Source organism: Leopardus geoffroyi, chromosome D1, assembly GCF_018350155.1.
Source record: "Leopardus geoffroyi isolate Oge1 chromosome D1, O.geoffroyi_Oge1_pat1.0, whole genome shotgun sequence".
NCBI classification, from domain to species: Eukaryota; Metazoa; Chordata; class Mammalia; order Carnivora; family Felidae; genus Leopardus; species Leopardus geoffroyi.
The window spans coordinates 6,057,964-6,074,352 of NC_059329.1; the positions used below are offsets into that span (position 1 = coordinate 6,057,964).

Consider the following 16,389-nt stretch of genomic DNA (forward strand, 5'->3'; position numbering starts at 1 on the left):
GAGTTAATCTCTAAGCCTTTGCAATATCCTGCCTGAGAAGGATCTGTTTACCTGGGGGGGCCTCCAGACGAGCTAGAGATGAAAGGTCAGCCAGATGGGTGGTCAACCATGTGCGTGTAGTTAAGCCCTCAGTTAAAAATCTGAACCCAAGCCTCATGTGAGCCTCCGTGGTTGGCAACACTCCATGTGTATTATCCTACCCGCTGCCGGGAGAAGTCAGCTCCATCCAGATTTCACCGGGAGGTGGCAACAGGAAGTTCCATGCGTGTAACTCTCCTGCACCTCTTCCCTTGGCTGATTTTAATCTGTAGCCTTTTGCTGTGATAAACAGTGGTCATGAGTATGACAGTTTCAGTGAGTCCTGTGAATCCTTCTAGCAAATGACCAAACCTGAGGATACTCTTGGGAGCCCCTGAACTTGCAGTCAGTGTCAGAAGCGAAGGTAGTCTCAGAGACACCTGCACTCTGAAGGAATTGTATGGTCTTACTTTGTGGGGTTTGTTACTCAGCATTATGGTCCTGAGATCTATTCACAGTGTACCTTGTGAAGACGATTTATTCACTTCCACTGCTTAGGTAGTAATATTCGATTCACTTACTCTACTGCTGATGGACAATGGGATTTTCCTTCCAGTTCTGCCTTATAATTATTGATAGATCTGGAAGGAAAAATAGAGAAATCCACAATCATAGCACGAAATTGTGATGTATCTGTTGCAACTAATAAGAACAAGCAAAAAGACAAAAAATCAGTAAAACCATAGGTTTTTAATACACAATTAACAAATTAGATTTGATGTCATTCAATTCCTGAAACTCTTGAGGGCTTTCTCTGGGACTAATGATAATAAACATGTTTCACACACACACACTCTATTCTTGCACTGCTCTGAGAGCTGTTATCCCAGCTAATTGCAGAACAACTCCTCCAGCACTACAGCTGAGAAAACTGGAGCACAGAGAAGGGAGGGAGTTTGTCCAGAGTCTCCGGCTAAAACTAATGGCAGATCGAGAATTCAATTTCCAGGCTGAATCAAGAGCCAAGTTCTGAATTCCTATGCGGCTTTTTCAACACCTTCCATTTTCTGCCTCTTCTTGAGTTCAGGTATTTGCATCCTCCTTGAAAATCGCCCATTTCATCTAGATTTTAAAACTTATTAGCAGGAGCTGAGCTTCACATTGCAATGTGAAGTTCTAGAATTTCTGTCAGAATAAAACTGCTTTTTTTTAGCCCCATAATTTGTCTTTTCATATCATGAACCTTATACATTCATCTGGAGGGAACAGTTATAATCTTGCAGTGAAGATTCCATGACAAAAACAATCGTCGTCTCATCCGAGACCTATTCATCACGGCCAGTTTCAGAAAGCTTGACGCTGGAAAATAAACATCTCAACAATAACAACAGACACAATTGTCTGGGCGTCATCATTCACAGGAAGCAATTTTTCTTGAAGTAGTCTTAAGCGTAACTGCTATAAAAGCAATGCATGTTTTAAAAAGTACTTTCCTTTTGCGTGATCATTTGAGCTACGGTTGACTTTCTACCTTTGTTCTTCCTGGAAACTTGACCTGAGTGGTAAGTTGACTGAGTGTGAAGTATTTGGAGGTAAAAACTGCTGACTGCGCCCAGACTGGTACAAACCATGAAGGAACTGGAGACACCCGGTAGTGACACTACAGCTGTGGCTGTAAGGGCATAATTAAGTCTGACTGACCATTCTAACTTTTGCTACTTAAACAAAGGAGTTGTAAGAGCCCACTGGGGTTGCCTTTAACACCTGGTCAATACATCAGGAATACCAACTAATTCTCGGTAACCAACTACAGTCAGGATTCGTGGTTACCGCAGCCCTTTGGAAACGATCCTCTGTTCCCGGGGAAAACCGCCAAGTCCTGTTTCACTTCTCGCTACCTGGCACATTGGATCAATTTCATTTGCATACCGGCTGTCCTTCTTCCACAACGGAAGTTCCAGGAGGGCAGGAGCTTTCACTCTTGTTCACAGCTCCACTCACAGTACTTAAATACATAGTAGGGGTTCTGTAAGTATTTGTGGGATGAACGATCTGATGGGCTGAAATTCTACTGAGCACCTACTACGTGTCAAGCCTGCGTTAGGACGGTGAGGGGGGAGAGGTTATCGTCTGTGACTTTACAGAGCTAAGAGTCAAAGTCTTCAGACAATTCTCTACTGTCCAGAAATACTTCTTTATTAAAATGTTGTATGATTGCATCACTAAGATTCTACATGATTTAGTTCGCTGAGTAACCTTAACACCAAAACTTTGTCTTCAGAATGCTGCATTCTTACCCTGGGACCCCAAAAACTTCACAAACTACTTCAGTCACTTTTAAAATCCATCCCTATGCCTCCCTATTTAAGAGAACCGTTCCCACATTTATGGATACAATGGCCATACTAGTAGCCCAAATGTGTCCTAACTAATCTCTACTTCCAATTTTCTCTCAGGCGGTCTCCTTTCTTTGATTCTTTTCCACACATTTTCTCTTTAAAAAGACAGTAAATTTAGAGTCCTTTAAAAAATAAAGCTGAGCCTTTCTTTCCGGTGTGTATGTTCAGAGACGTCAGACCTTCTCAAGAATCACACACCAGTTCCCCTGATCGTAGTAGCTTCGCAGGACGCGGACGTTACTCAGAGTCTGGCAGGCGGCTTCCAGCTCCCCCTCACGGAACACGTGGTAGAAACGATGAAACACAGGACTTGGGTCATGGGATCCTCCCGGACCAAACGGCTCAGCAGGTTTGTCTTTCCCAGGGTTGCCCTTAAGGTGCCAGGGAACCAGTACGTCTTGAGAATGAAAAGAAGTCCTATTAGTGTGAACGGGGAGCTTGGAATCCGTAACTTCCCTTGAATTCCGCCCTCCCTCCTGGAAGTCACTGATGGAGGGCATTCGACATGCTGGCTCCTTATGGCCTGTGTCAGGCACTTGCTCCACAAGCAACTCTGGGCCTGGCGTATCGCTGCTGACCTCCTCCTCCTTCCCCTGGCTCATTCTGTTTTCTCTAAGATACTTGGATTTCTTCTTATTATATTCTTGTTCCATTGCCCAGACATAAACGAGTGCCTTCCCGCCAGGTCTCAGGAGTCGAACGAGTTCTTGGAGAGCGGCTACTCTGCGCTCCTACGGTAAAAACACACATTGCCATTTATCAGCCAAGAGGAGAAAGAGAGGAAACAGGAAGTTGGACTGGCGATAGCACTGCTTTTCATTACGACGAACAGCTTAGAAAATCTACCAAAATATAAAATAAAATAAAAAACAAAAAAGAAAAAAAAGAGACGGGAAATCTTCTGAGGGGAAAAAGTGTTGAAGAAATAAGGAAAAGGACATTTTTATTTGTGTTAATTAAATAGAGGCATAGAGGGTTTGCCACTTGGTTTTGTCCTGTGTTCAGTTCAGTCACAAGGTGCGTGGGGACTGCTGGTAATGCCAGCACAGGGCGATTTATAAAATTATCGCTGAGATTAAGGGAGAAACCACCCACACACAGGAAAAATAAGATTCTGTTTTCTTATAAGAAAAATATAAACTATTAAATTCACTTATTTTTTTTAAGTTTATTTATTTGTTTTGGGGGGGGGGGGGAACAGTGCAAGCGGGAGACGGGCAGAGAGACATGAAGATGTGGAGGTCGATCCCAGGAACCATGAGATCACGACCTGAGCCAAAATCAAGAGTCAGACACTGAACCAACTGACCCACCCCAGCGCCCCTAAATTCACTCATTTTAAAATTAGGGACCTGTGTGCCTAACTAAAAGCATGAGTAACATACCACCAGCAGCTAAATACCTGAATTTTGAGAAGAGAAGAAAAGCAGAATGGGAAGGAGAGGACACAGACGTCAGGGCTGCGGAGAAGGGCCGGGAAAGGCAGGTGGGGCATGGACAGAGAAGAGGCTCAGAGGCTGAGGAGAGACTGCTGGGGAGGCGCAGGGCGGATGAGCGCCTCCAGCCCCTGACAGCCAGAGCGCCGTGGCCCTGGATTTGAGGACACAACGATGAGGAAGGCCCAGGGCGGGTGGTGGGCGGTGGGCAGAGGGCAGAGGCCGACCGCAGCGGGGCACCTCACCTCCTTCCATGCGCTTTCTCAGCAAAGGGGGCAAACCACATAAGAGGAAAGAGAAGGGAAGAAAAGAAAAGCTAAAATAGGGTCCACGTGGGTGAAATCCATGAGCATTTCCTGCCACCACAGCCACAAGGTCTTGGAGAGAGAGAGAGAGACAGCACTCACCGCTGTTGCAAAATGGTGAATAACAGCAACGGAGACGCAGGCATCACAGGCCCCGCCGCGGATGGGCACAGCCAGCGCGTCGCAGACGAAGGCCTGGAAGTGCCGCTCTCGACAGATGTCCACGAGGCTCTGGCTCCGATCACAACCGATCTGTAACAGGCAGAAGCGACGAATCTCACAACCCCTTGTTTAAACGTCACGGGAAATTACGAGCACTGGGCTTCTTCATTACCATAAAGTGAGGGCGCAGACCTCGTATGCACCGTGAAGCAGGTAAAGCCAGGGTTTACCAGTTCCTACAGCCGGCACAAAGTCAGATTCCGTCGTTTAGGGGGCAGCTTTTATGATCTCACCAGGTACCAGACTGAGCTCAAAGTAGCGAACGGAAAGAAAACGACTAGTATAAAGATGGCAGCAGTGGAAATGGAAAGGCCTAATTGCCCTCTAATCGATCACCAACCTAGATCCTTATGTGAGATCGCACGTATAAAAACGAAAACTATTCTGTAAACGCAGACATTCGGTCCTTTGTGGGGACCTACAGATGTCCCTCATCACTACACCAACGATACTGTGCTGGCCCAGATAGCAAGAGGGTGGCTGGGATTTGTGCCTGCTTCTTTTTACTTTTCAGTACATATTACTGTACAATCAGAAAATAAAATCCCAAAACAACAAAAAAGTAAAATAACTTATTTCATTTTTTAAAGCTATTGAGTCTTGTTTTGCTAAACACCTAACCCATATAAATCAGGAATGAAGTGCTGAATTCAAAATCTGTCAAGTGCTATGTAATTACACCTTGCAGTCTAAGCGAACCGTCCCTAGGGAAAGGCAGCATGAAGGCAGCTCGCAGCCTCCCTTCATGTCCCTTGGCAAGGACCTCATGTGCCTTTCTGCCTGTGTCTGCTTCTGCGGGAAGCATCTGGGCACCGCGGCAGCCTCTCTCCTCTCTACTTTGGTTGTTACTGTTGTGTTCAGTTTTGCTGTTTGATTCTGAGGGCACCATGTGTGTGCACACATGTGTGTGCGTGTGTGCGTGTGGAGGGGAGGGAGAGAGCATGTATGCAGTGTGCACACGTGAAATGAGGGAGGACAGGGAAGGTGGGCAGGGCATCAGAAAGGTTAAACCACTAATTAATAATTTTCCCCAGACAGTTCTTTACTCATTCTCTACAAAAGAGAAAAAGAAATGTGAAAGCAGGTTTCATCAGATAGCAGTGGCCACCTCAACCTTGTGTTTACTCATCTGAATTTCTGATGCAGTGAGCACTGATTGTTAGGGTTCCCTTGGTCTATGTGAGAATAAGGAGCATGAGTCCTCATGTCAAAACAACTCTTTTTTTTAAGTTTTTTTTTTTTTAATGTTTTTTCTTATTTATTTTTGAGACAGAGAGAGACAGAGCATGAATGGGCGGAGGGCCAGAGAGAGAGGGAGACACAGAATCCGAAGCAGGCTCCAGACTCTGAGCTGTCAGCACAGAGCCGGGCCAGAGAGAGAGGGAGACACAGAATCCAAAGCAGGCTCCAGACTCTGAGCTGTCAGCACAGAGCCGGGCCAGAGAGAGAGGGAGACACAGAATCCGAAGCAGGCTCCAGACTCTGAGCTGTCAGCACAGAGCCAGACGTGGGGCTCGAACTCATGGACCGCAAGATCACGACCTGAGCTGAAGTTGCATGCTTAACCGACTGAGCCACCCAGGTGCCCCTCAAAACAACTCTTATTAAGTTAATGGACACTGCCAGGCTACTCATACTTAGTATGAATTTGCTCAATTTCTAGTTGGTATTAAACAGCTTCTATATTCTATCCCAGAGCTGCATTTATTTTCGAAGCATAATAAAAGGTACCACACTAGAGGTAAAATATAGCAATTTCCCTTTGATATATTTTAAGACAAAAAAGTCCCAGGGTACCTGCGTGGCTCTGTAAGTAGAGCAACTGACTCTTAGTTTGGGCTCAGGTCACGATCACATGGTTCGTGGGTTCGAGCCCCACATCAGGCTCTGTGCTGACAGTGTGGAGCCTGCATGGGATTCTCTCTCTCCCTCTCCCTCTGCCCCCCAACCTGTACTCGCTTGCTCTCTTTTTCTCTCTCTGCCTCTCCATCTCTCTCTCAAAATGAATTTAAAAAAAAAAATGAAAAAGTACCAAGGGCCCATTAATAACAGGGGCCCAATTCCCAAATGATTGCTGTCTTTAACTATGTAAGATACGTTAAGTGCTTTATTATTCCTTGTATTTATTTTCACCCATATTCTACACCACTGAGCTAGCAGTGACAACATCAAGATGACAACACCACTGAAGTAATACGCATATTACATTCTAGAGTTTGCCACTGTTTTTATAATAAAATTCAGTTCACGGAATCAGAAGTTTCAAGTATGTCCGACCCTGACAGATTGCTATAAATCTAGCTGAAAGTCGACAGGAAAAAAGTGCAACTTTACTACAGAACAAATACCAGGAGATAGAGCTCAACATGGAAAGAAAGTTATTACCCAAGAACCATAGATAAAGCAGAACACGGAGAAGAGCAGCCAAATAAAACAAGAGGAAATGTCCCTCTTCCCGCTGCCAGGCTGCTACCGTTACCTGTACAAAGTGCCCCTGTGTGGCAGTGTGAGGGATGGGACAGTCTCAGTCACAAAGCATCAGGTGTAGCGTAAACGTGATTCGTGCCGGGCTGAGTACTTTCATCCTGCACTTAACTGGCCTGAGTCTTTCATATACTACAGTCAAGTCATCACTATCTTTTTCTCTTTTCTCTTTTTAAATTTCCTTAAGTTTTTATACCAAGGATTGTACCCAGTACTTGAAATTCTCCTTAATGATGTTGCATAATGTCAACAATATGACAGAAAATGGCCTAATTATAAATACTAGCATTCATTAAAAGCTCTGTTAATTCTGTATGGCAGATGGAGATCAATGACATAAAAACACATACAGGTTGGACTTAAAATGTGTGCTTATACTCCTCTATACTTAAAAAAAATTTTTTTTCACTTATTTTTTTTAAGTAGTCTCCACGCCCAGAGTGGCGCCCTAACACAAGGCTTGAACCCACGACCCTGAGATCAAGATGTGAGCTGAGATCCAGTCAGACACTTAACCAACCGAGCCACCTAGTGCCTGAACTTGTTTATAATTTTTAAAATCTCCAACAAAACGTTAAACATGCAATTCTGGAAGGGCTGATAAAAAAAAAAGAAAAAGTATTCAAACTAGTAATCAAAGGGGCAAACTAGAAAACAAGATCTCGTTTTTCTCCCTCGAAGGTATCAAAAATATTTTAAAACCACAGTACACCATGGTGACGGCAGTAACGAAACTTGCTCTCAAAAGTGCTAGTGATGTTACAAATGGACTCCACCCATTTTCAAAAGCAGTTTGGCACACTGCTTTTCAAGGAAGATAAAAATGTTCACAACTTTTGACCCAATAATTGTTCTTCTAAAAATTCATCCTAAAAAAAGAAATAATCCAACATATGGAAAAAGCTAAACAGGATTTAAAAAAAGGGGGAGGGGCCTTTTACTGGGGCGCCCGCTAAATCTTACAGCAGATTCTCTGTGCTAATGTACCCACCGCGAAGATACACCCTGAGTCAGGTACTGTTACGACACTGCAGATGAGGAAACCTCCTCTCAAAGCACGTAGGTAGTTTGGCTCAAGTAAGATAGTTAAGCGGCGGAGCAGAGATTTAAACCTGGGCGTCTCTCACTCCAAAAAGCCGCGTTCTTCCTTCTTGTCACAGTGTTTCTCAGGGTAGATTCTCATTACTGTGTTATTTATAACAACTTCACACTGAACATGAGGAACCATCGAGTAACTCAAAGAGCATCATAAAGTCCGGGAACCATGTAAGGCCACACAGCAAAATGGAAATATGAAGCAATACAAATGAGTTATTGAGCTGTACACATACTCATGACAATATAAACATTACAGGAAAACACTGGAACGATCTTTCTCACAACAAACTGGTTTATTAGGGTGTTAAGATTCTAGGTAAACACCTTTCCTTCCATCTTCGGAACTGCAGCTACATTATCTTTATTACTTAGAAAATACAACATTTTTAAAACTACTAAGAAAACAAGCAATTACAGGGAGATCAGACGGGCAGTACACAGTTGAGAGAGCCAGGGAAGAGTCAAAGTCAGTCCGGTACAGTGAAAACAGCACTCGGAACTCGCGAGCTGAAGGGTGGCTCCAGCAGTAACTAGGCGAACAACCTAGGAAAGCCATATGGTATCTCAGAGCTTCTGTTTCCTCATCATAAAAATGCCTACTTCTCAAGGTTCATATGAGAATCAAACAAAATGATGTAAACTAAATATTTCACTAACCACAGCAGGGCTATGCAAATGCTATCGTTATTATTATATGGAACAAAGAGTGGACAAAAACTCGCATCCCAGAGTCTAGATACAAAGAGAGATCCTTGTATCCTCAAGGTACATTACTCTGGGTGAAGGCCCACCCACTTTGATGTTGTCGCATTTCCTTCAAGATTACACAACACGGCACTGTGTATACTCTGCTTTCCATGTAAGAAATTGAGGGTGAATTCACAGGTTTGCTCCTCACCATTCAACAAACCATTAATAAGCTTCTATCACGTGCCCAGTAGGTGGACAACAAACAGACATGATTTCAGGGCACCTGGGTAGCTCAGTCGTTAAATGACTGACTCTTTTGATTTGGGCTCAGGTCACGATCTCATGGTTCGTGGGACTGAGTCCCACGTTGGGCTCTGTACTGAAGGCACGGAGCCTGGTTGGGATTCCCTCTCTCCCTCTGTCTCTCCGCCCCCTCCCCCCTCCACATAAATAATTTTTTTTTTTTAATTTTCTAAATCTCTCTTAGCAGAATGCCACAGAGTACAGACTGTGCAGCTGGAGATGAGGCTCCAATACTTGTCCTGACACCATGTAACCATGAGCCTGTCATAGCCTGACTGAGCATTCGGTTTCCCATTTGTAAAATGGAGGGAGTAATGCCAGTCTCCCACATTGTGTGAGAACACACAGCACAGCACTCAGCTCACGGGAGGAACCTGTCGATGTTAATATCCCTTCTGTTCTTTCCTTTATTGGCGTAGTCAACAGTTAAAACACAAAACCAAACCAAACCAGAAACGTGCAGAAAAGGTTTATATAAACATATCTCCAATTCTTCTAATTATAAATAGGTTCCTGGAGTTATTCTTATATTTGCAATCCAGACTATTTATTTTATTTTCTTTTCTTATTTTTTTTTTAATTTTTTTTTTTTTTTAACATTTATTTATTTTTGAGACAGAGAGAGACACAGCATGAACGGGGGAGGGTCAGAGAGAGGGAGACACAGAATCTGAAACAGGCTCCAGGTTCCGAGCTGTCAGCACAGAGCCTGACACGGGGCTCGAACTCACGGACCGTGAGATCGTGACCTGAGCCGAAGTCGGCCGCTTAACAAACTGAGCCACCCAGGCGCCCCTGCAATCCAGACTATTTAAAGCAACCAAGAAAGTCCCTACAATGGATGAGTCAGGCTGAGCTCTGGGTTCATACTGTCTCACCTCTTATTGGTACTATTATAAAGGCAATAAATCTCTTGAAGGTCTCAAGTTTTGCTTACAAAATTTAACTCTGGAAATAAAGACAACAGCTAGTGCTGATGACAGAAATGAACAGTAACCGATGATGTTATAAAAAATGAAAAGCAGTTTATAAAAGTATCTACAAGAGAGCTTAAGCTACTATTTCAAAAATGCATTTCAGGGGCCCTGGGTGGCTCAGTCGGTTAATCATCTGACTTCGGCTCAAGTCATGATCTCAAGGTCCATGAGTTCATGAACCCCGCATTGGGCTCTGTGCTGGCAGCTCAGAGCCTAGAGCCTGCTTCAGATTCCGTGTCTCCCCCTCTCTCTGCCCCTCCCCCACTCATGCAGTCTCTCTCTCTCTCACAAAGATTAATTTTAAAATAATAAATAAATAAATAAATAAATAAATAAAGTGCTTTATTAAGGAAGTATGTACTAATACTATTAATGACTTTTTAAATTCTGAGACTATCCTATGTTCTAATACCTAGAATGAATGTCTCGGGTCACATTTCCTCCTGAATGTCAAGAAACATACATATTTTCAGGCTCAAAGACAGCTGCTCAAAGTACATTCAAATACACAGGTTGGAGCCTCAGCAGCTTACAAGAGCAGGCTCCCCTATATTGTATATAATTTCATTTCTGGTGTAATGAAAACTGTAAGTCCAACCAGACTTGTAGCTTTCATTCATTCACTGAACCAACACTTACTGAGCCTGCCTGAGAAGTCAGACAGTGCAGGAGGCTCTGGGAATAGCAGACAGGAAGGAATACACGCGGACAGCCACTGATTAAAATGAATACGAGCAATGGAAGGTAACAGTACTTGTGGGTTTCCCACTCTTCTAAATATATTCCTTCTCGAATAGCTTCAGATTTATACCTCAGTTTACCAAGAAGTCATTTTTCTCAATTGTAACAGGATAATGTTATCATCATGACTAAGTCAGTGTGGTTGACTTCAACCTAGCTTCTTGGTCACAGATGCTGCCTGACTAGATAAAGTTAAGGGTTATCATCAAGAAAGTGCAAAAGCAGGGGCGCCTGGGTGGCTCAGTCAGTTGAGCATCCAACTTCAGCTCAAGTCATGATCTCGCGGTCTGTGAGTTCGAGCCCCGCATCGGACTCTGTGCTGACAGCTCGGAGCCTGGAGCCTGCTTCAGATTCTGTGTCTCCCTCTCTCTCTGTCTCTCCCCCACTCATGCTCTGTCACTCTCTCCGTCAAAACTAAATAAACATTAAAAAAAAAAAAGAAAGTGCAAAAGCAGAGCTCATTGAGAAACATTTTGGACAGTGCCTTAAGATTACAAAATCAGAAATATCACTTTGATTTTAAGTGGCATATCAAAACCTACTTCTTCAACATGAAAAAACATAATTCATTCGATCTTTCTCTTTATAAACTAAAACTTCATCTAAACATAATGACAATATACAACTACTAACATTTTATCGTGATGAAAAGCTATGCTTTTATCTCTTAATGCACAAACCTTTCCTCAAGCACAGGAGTAACTTACTTTGTTGACATAGGTGTGTGATGTCAAGGATGAGGTGCAAACACATTACGCACAATCTGATGTGCTACAGTAGCCCGTGCGCGTAGATGGCTCTCATTCTCCTCGCCTACTGTCCTCACTCTAGTCCTCCCTCCCTAGTTTGAGAAAGGGAAGCTTCAGTCCTCCCAGAGCAGCGCTGATGTATTTATAATAACGCACTAGTGCAGGGAGAACTTTCTACTTCCCAGCATAGGAGAAAAAAAAGTCGACCTTAGAAAAAGGAAATTACAGCAACTGAAAACAGAAACCCTGGCATAAGAGACAGGTGAGTTTCTGGGCCTAGCACTGTAACCTCGGTCACATTTTTTAATCTACTTAAGCTTTAATTTCCTCAACAGTAAGACACCAGTAAATAATAACCTTTATATTTTCCTACTATGAATAAAAGCACACTATATTTGGCATCAGAGGCATGGGTTTAAATCCCAGGCATATTCCCTAATTCTACAACATTAGGGAAGAATACAGTCTGTGAGCCTCCGTTTCTTCATTAGTAAAAAACCAGATGAAAATATCTGCTTGACAACCGACAGAATCGGAGAAGATATTTGCAAATGACCTATCATGTAAAGAGTTAGTATCCAAAATCTATAAAGAACTGATCAAACTCAACACCCAAAAAACAAATAATCCAGTGAAGAAATGGGCAAAAGACATGAATAGACACTTTTCCAAAGAAGACATCGAGATGGCTAGCAGACACATGAAAAGATGGTCAACACCACTCATCATCAGGGAAATATAAATCAAAACCACACTGAGATACCACCTCACACCTGTCAGAATGGCTAAAATTAATAACTCAGGCAACAACAGAGGCTGGTGGGGAAGTGTAGAAAGGAAACCCTTTTGCATTGCTGACGGGAATGCAAACCGGTGCAGCCACTCTGGAAAACAGTATTTTCCGAGTTTTTTTCCTCAAAAAATTAAAAATAGAACTACCCTATGACCCAGCAATTGCACTACTAGGTATTTACCCAAAGGATACAGGAGTGCTGTTTCAACGGGGCACATGCACCCTAATGTTTATAGCAGCACTATCGACAACAGCCAAAATATGGAAAGAGCCTAAATGTCCATCGACAGATAAATGGATAAAGATGTGTTGTGTGTGTGCATGTATGTGTATGTATATATGTATATGTGTGTGTGTATATACATATATATACATATATATACATGTATATTGCTGAGTAATATTCCATTGTGTGTGTATATGTGTATATACATATATATACGTATATACGTACATATATACATACATACACACACACACACACACAATGGAATATTACTCAGCAATCACAAAGAATGAAATCTTGCCATTTGCAACAACGTGGATGGAACTAGAGTATATTATGCTAACTGAAATTAGTCAGAAAAAGACAAATATCATAGGACTTCACTCATGTGGAATTTAAGATACAAAACAGAGGAACATAAGGGAAGGGAAGCAAAAATAATATAAAAACAGGGCGGGGACAAAACATAAGAGAGTCTTAAATACAGAGAACAAACTGAGGTTAGCTGAAGGGATTGTGGGTGGAGGGATGGGCTAAATTGGCAAGGGGCATTGAGGGGGACACTTGTTAGGATGAGCACTGGGTGTCACATGTAGGGGATGAATCACTGGATTCTACTCCTGAAATCATTACTGCACTATATGCTAACTAAATTGGATGTAAGTAAATAAACAAACAAATAAATAAATAACAGGATTAAAAAAACCAGAAAATATCTGCTTTAACTTTCTCATATTTAGGAGGATCAAAGCAAAGAAAATGGCTTCTATAAATATCCTTTCCAGGGGCACCTGGGGTGGCTCAGTTAGGTGTCCAACTCTTGATTTCCGCTCAGGTCATGATCTCATGGCTCATGGGATTGAGTCCCATGTCAGGCTCTACGCCGACAGCATAGAGCCTGCTTGGGATTCTCTCTCTCCCTCTCTCTCTCTCTCTCTCTCTCTGCCCCTCCCCCACTTGCAAGCTCTTTCTCAGAATGAACATTAAAAAAAATGTAAATATCCTTTCTAACCTGTAAAGAGTTTTACAGATATAAGATAGTATTACTGATAAGATAATCTCAGGAAGCAAAATCTAAGGAAAGGGAAGGGGGAAATTACAAATAATGGCATGCATGCCCACAAATTCTCGGGGAATAAATAAGAATGAGTGCTCATTAATTTTCCACCTGTTGGTTACAACTTTTCTGTAATGGCCTAATCAACAAACAACATTCTATCATAAGGCAGAAGGTACTAACAACCCTTACAAATAAAGCAAAAGAGAGCCAGAGGCAACAATTACTTGCCATATATAACTCCTTATTGATGCCAAGATACTTTCCGTTTCCACAGCCAACATCAGCCACTAACGAACCACGGGGCAAAGCTTTCAAAAACTCCACCACATGCGGCCAAGGGGTATGTCGTGTGCTGCTGAAGTGCCCAGCAATCTCCTCATAGACTCGGTGGACATACTCTTGCTCCAGTTGTGAGGCTTCTCTTTCGCTCTCTGGAAATGATGGGGGGGTCGCCTTCATCTGGCTGTCACAGACCAAAGGGTAACCTAATGCGAAGATGAAGCAATAAAAACCTTTCATTTTTATCCAAGTGATTCATAAGGTATCATGTTTTCTTAAAAGAACAAGCAAATCAATCCAAATTTGGTGACGGGGGCTAAGCAGGCTCTGATTTATCAGTTTAAAAATAGCTGGTACCTAACAAGTCTAATTAGATGTGCAAGGGTCTAACACACACAGAAGGGGAAAAATCCATGTGCGACAGAAATGACCGCAAGTCTGCAGGCCATATAATGCAGGTGCCTATCACCACTCAGGATTAAGGGTCCTCTCATTCAGGAAAGCTTCCTGATGGGCCTGGCCCAAACAGAAGAAATTTAGCTGAACTAACATGACGTAGGGCTTTTCTCTTGGTGGGCAGAGGAGATAGGACTTCTGGGGCCCTCAGACTCTCAGAAAAACAAGCCCTAGGAGCAAAGTGCATCATTTGGTAATGATCACAGACATTTAAACGAGCACTCTTTGAAACAGTTTATATGTGTGTTCTCAGTTCTCATAGGAACATCATGAGCTGGTACTAATGCATCCACTTTACAGATGAGGCAACTGAAGCAGAGAACATCAAATAACAATCCTCAAGCAACAAAGATGGCAAGTCGTAGAGCCCGAACTACACCCAGCCGGTGGGAACGCCGGAGCCCACATTCTCAGTGACTACAGGTGTCGCCTCCTTCAGTCGAATCAGCCAACTCCAAGGAGAACACCATCAAGTCAAGATGACGAAGGAAATTTAGGATACACTGTTATTCTAATTAACTGAATTCTGAAGTTGTCCTTTGTTCTCTGCAATCATGTCTAATACTCATTTTAAATCCTTGTCTGTTCTCTGCTGTCCTATAATTTCCCTTTATCTTCGGCCAAAGTCCATGATACACATCGTTTAATTCTGGAAAATAAAGGAAAAAGGAGTGGTGTCCCTGGAGAAACCACAGTCAGGACAAAGGAAATAATCAGAAATCGTGAGGCAGCTAAGAATTGGGCTGCAGTGTTCACGGCTTCAGGAATTCTCCCTGCCTATAGAGGGTGCTGAACCTTGAGCAACGGGGCAGGAGATAGCTCATCTATGCTAATGTGTGAGGTGGAGCTCTAAACAGTTTATGTGGACGTTTCAGAAAAGGGCAGCCACAGAAAGCCTGAGGGCTCTAAAACGTACATGTGAAAACCGACAGGTTACCTTATCTTGGTCACATCAGAATCCAACACAATATACATTAGAATTATCCTAAACTGATCTTAGGAACATTTTTATTCTCTTGGAGATTATAAACATCTAAGTTAGCTAAAGAGAGGAGCAACCCTTATCCTTAAAAACCCACACATTTTGACAAAGAGTGTCTAAAAGATGGCCTTGAACGTGAAAATCATCTGTAAACTGAATATACATTCAGAGCTTCTACAATACGCCTTACATTTAATTAATGTCCACAACAAAGAAACATTTGCATAAGAAAACCGGCTTGTCTTTCCAACTAGACTTCAGTTCCTGGAGAACATGAGCCATGCTTTATTTTTCAGTATCTTATAAAACTACTGGCAGTTTACGGGGCGCCTATCTGACTTCAGCTCAGGTCATGATCTCGCAGTTCGTGAGTTAAGGCCCCCCGTCGGGCTCTGTGTTGACAGCTCGGAGCCTGGAGCCTGCTTCCGATTCTGTGTCTCCCTCTCTCTCTGCTCTTCCCCTGCTCATGCTCTCTCCCTTCTTCAAAAATAAATAAACGTTAAAAAAAAATTTTTTAATAAAAAAATAAATAAAACTACTGGCAGTTTAGACACTCAACAAATACTAAATAAGCTTTTTTTTTAATTGATAAAAACTTTGATGTTTTAAGGTAGCAATGACACTTTTAGCAAAAGAAACAAAAATCTGAAGTTTCACTAGATATCAAATATAGCAATTTCAAGTTTTCTAACAGATACTATTTACAAAATGAAAGGGATTTTTATTCACTGAGTCTAAGAAATACAGGTCATGATGTACTTGTATAGATAAGTAGAAATAACATACTCCTGACATGTTTTTGAGCACTTCTTTTATTCCCTTCTAGATTTCCAAACTGACCAAAACACAAACCACTGTTTATCCCCCTAGAGTTACCTACTTACTAAGGAACAATCTGTCATCTCTAACTTCCTCACTGGGTTAATGAGAAGTAATTTAGAAACAAGACAAGCTGTTTCCAATAAAAACTATTTTTGTATAAGTGATATTTTAATGTCCTACAAGTGTGACTCCAATAAATAAAATATTTATTCGGCATCCAACTATGCTCAATTACTATATTTAGGGAAAATAAAGATGAATAAAATGCAGTCCCTGCCTTCAAGGAATATAAACTCTAATGGGGATGGGTTAAGAAAAATCTACATTAAGTACAACACTAAGCAAAATA

General features: G+C 42.3%; 1 protein-coding gene across 14 annotated transcripts in view; it reads right to left on the bottom strand.

The window, feature by feature from the left end:
- Positions 1-749: 749 nt before the first annotated feature.
- ALKBH8 (alkB homolog 8, tRNA methyltransferase) overlaps positions 750-16,389 on the bottom strand; it is a 77,650-nt gene continuing 62,010 nt past the window's right edge. For all 14 annotated transcript variants that reach the window (XM_045482662.1, XM_045482655.1, XM_045482660.1 and 11 more), the window contains 3 exons: positions 13,730-13,986; positions 4,261-4,410; positions 750-3,148 (listed from right to left, as the gene is read on the bottom strand). In XM_045482662.1, the coding sequence (XP_045338618.1) occupies positions 2,591-3,148; positions 4,261-4,410; positions 13,730-13,986 (965 nt within the window). In that variant the 3' untranslated portion in view covers positions 750-2,590. The remainder of the gene's footprint in view (positions 3,149-4,260; positions 4,411-13,729; positions 13,987-16,389) is intronic.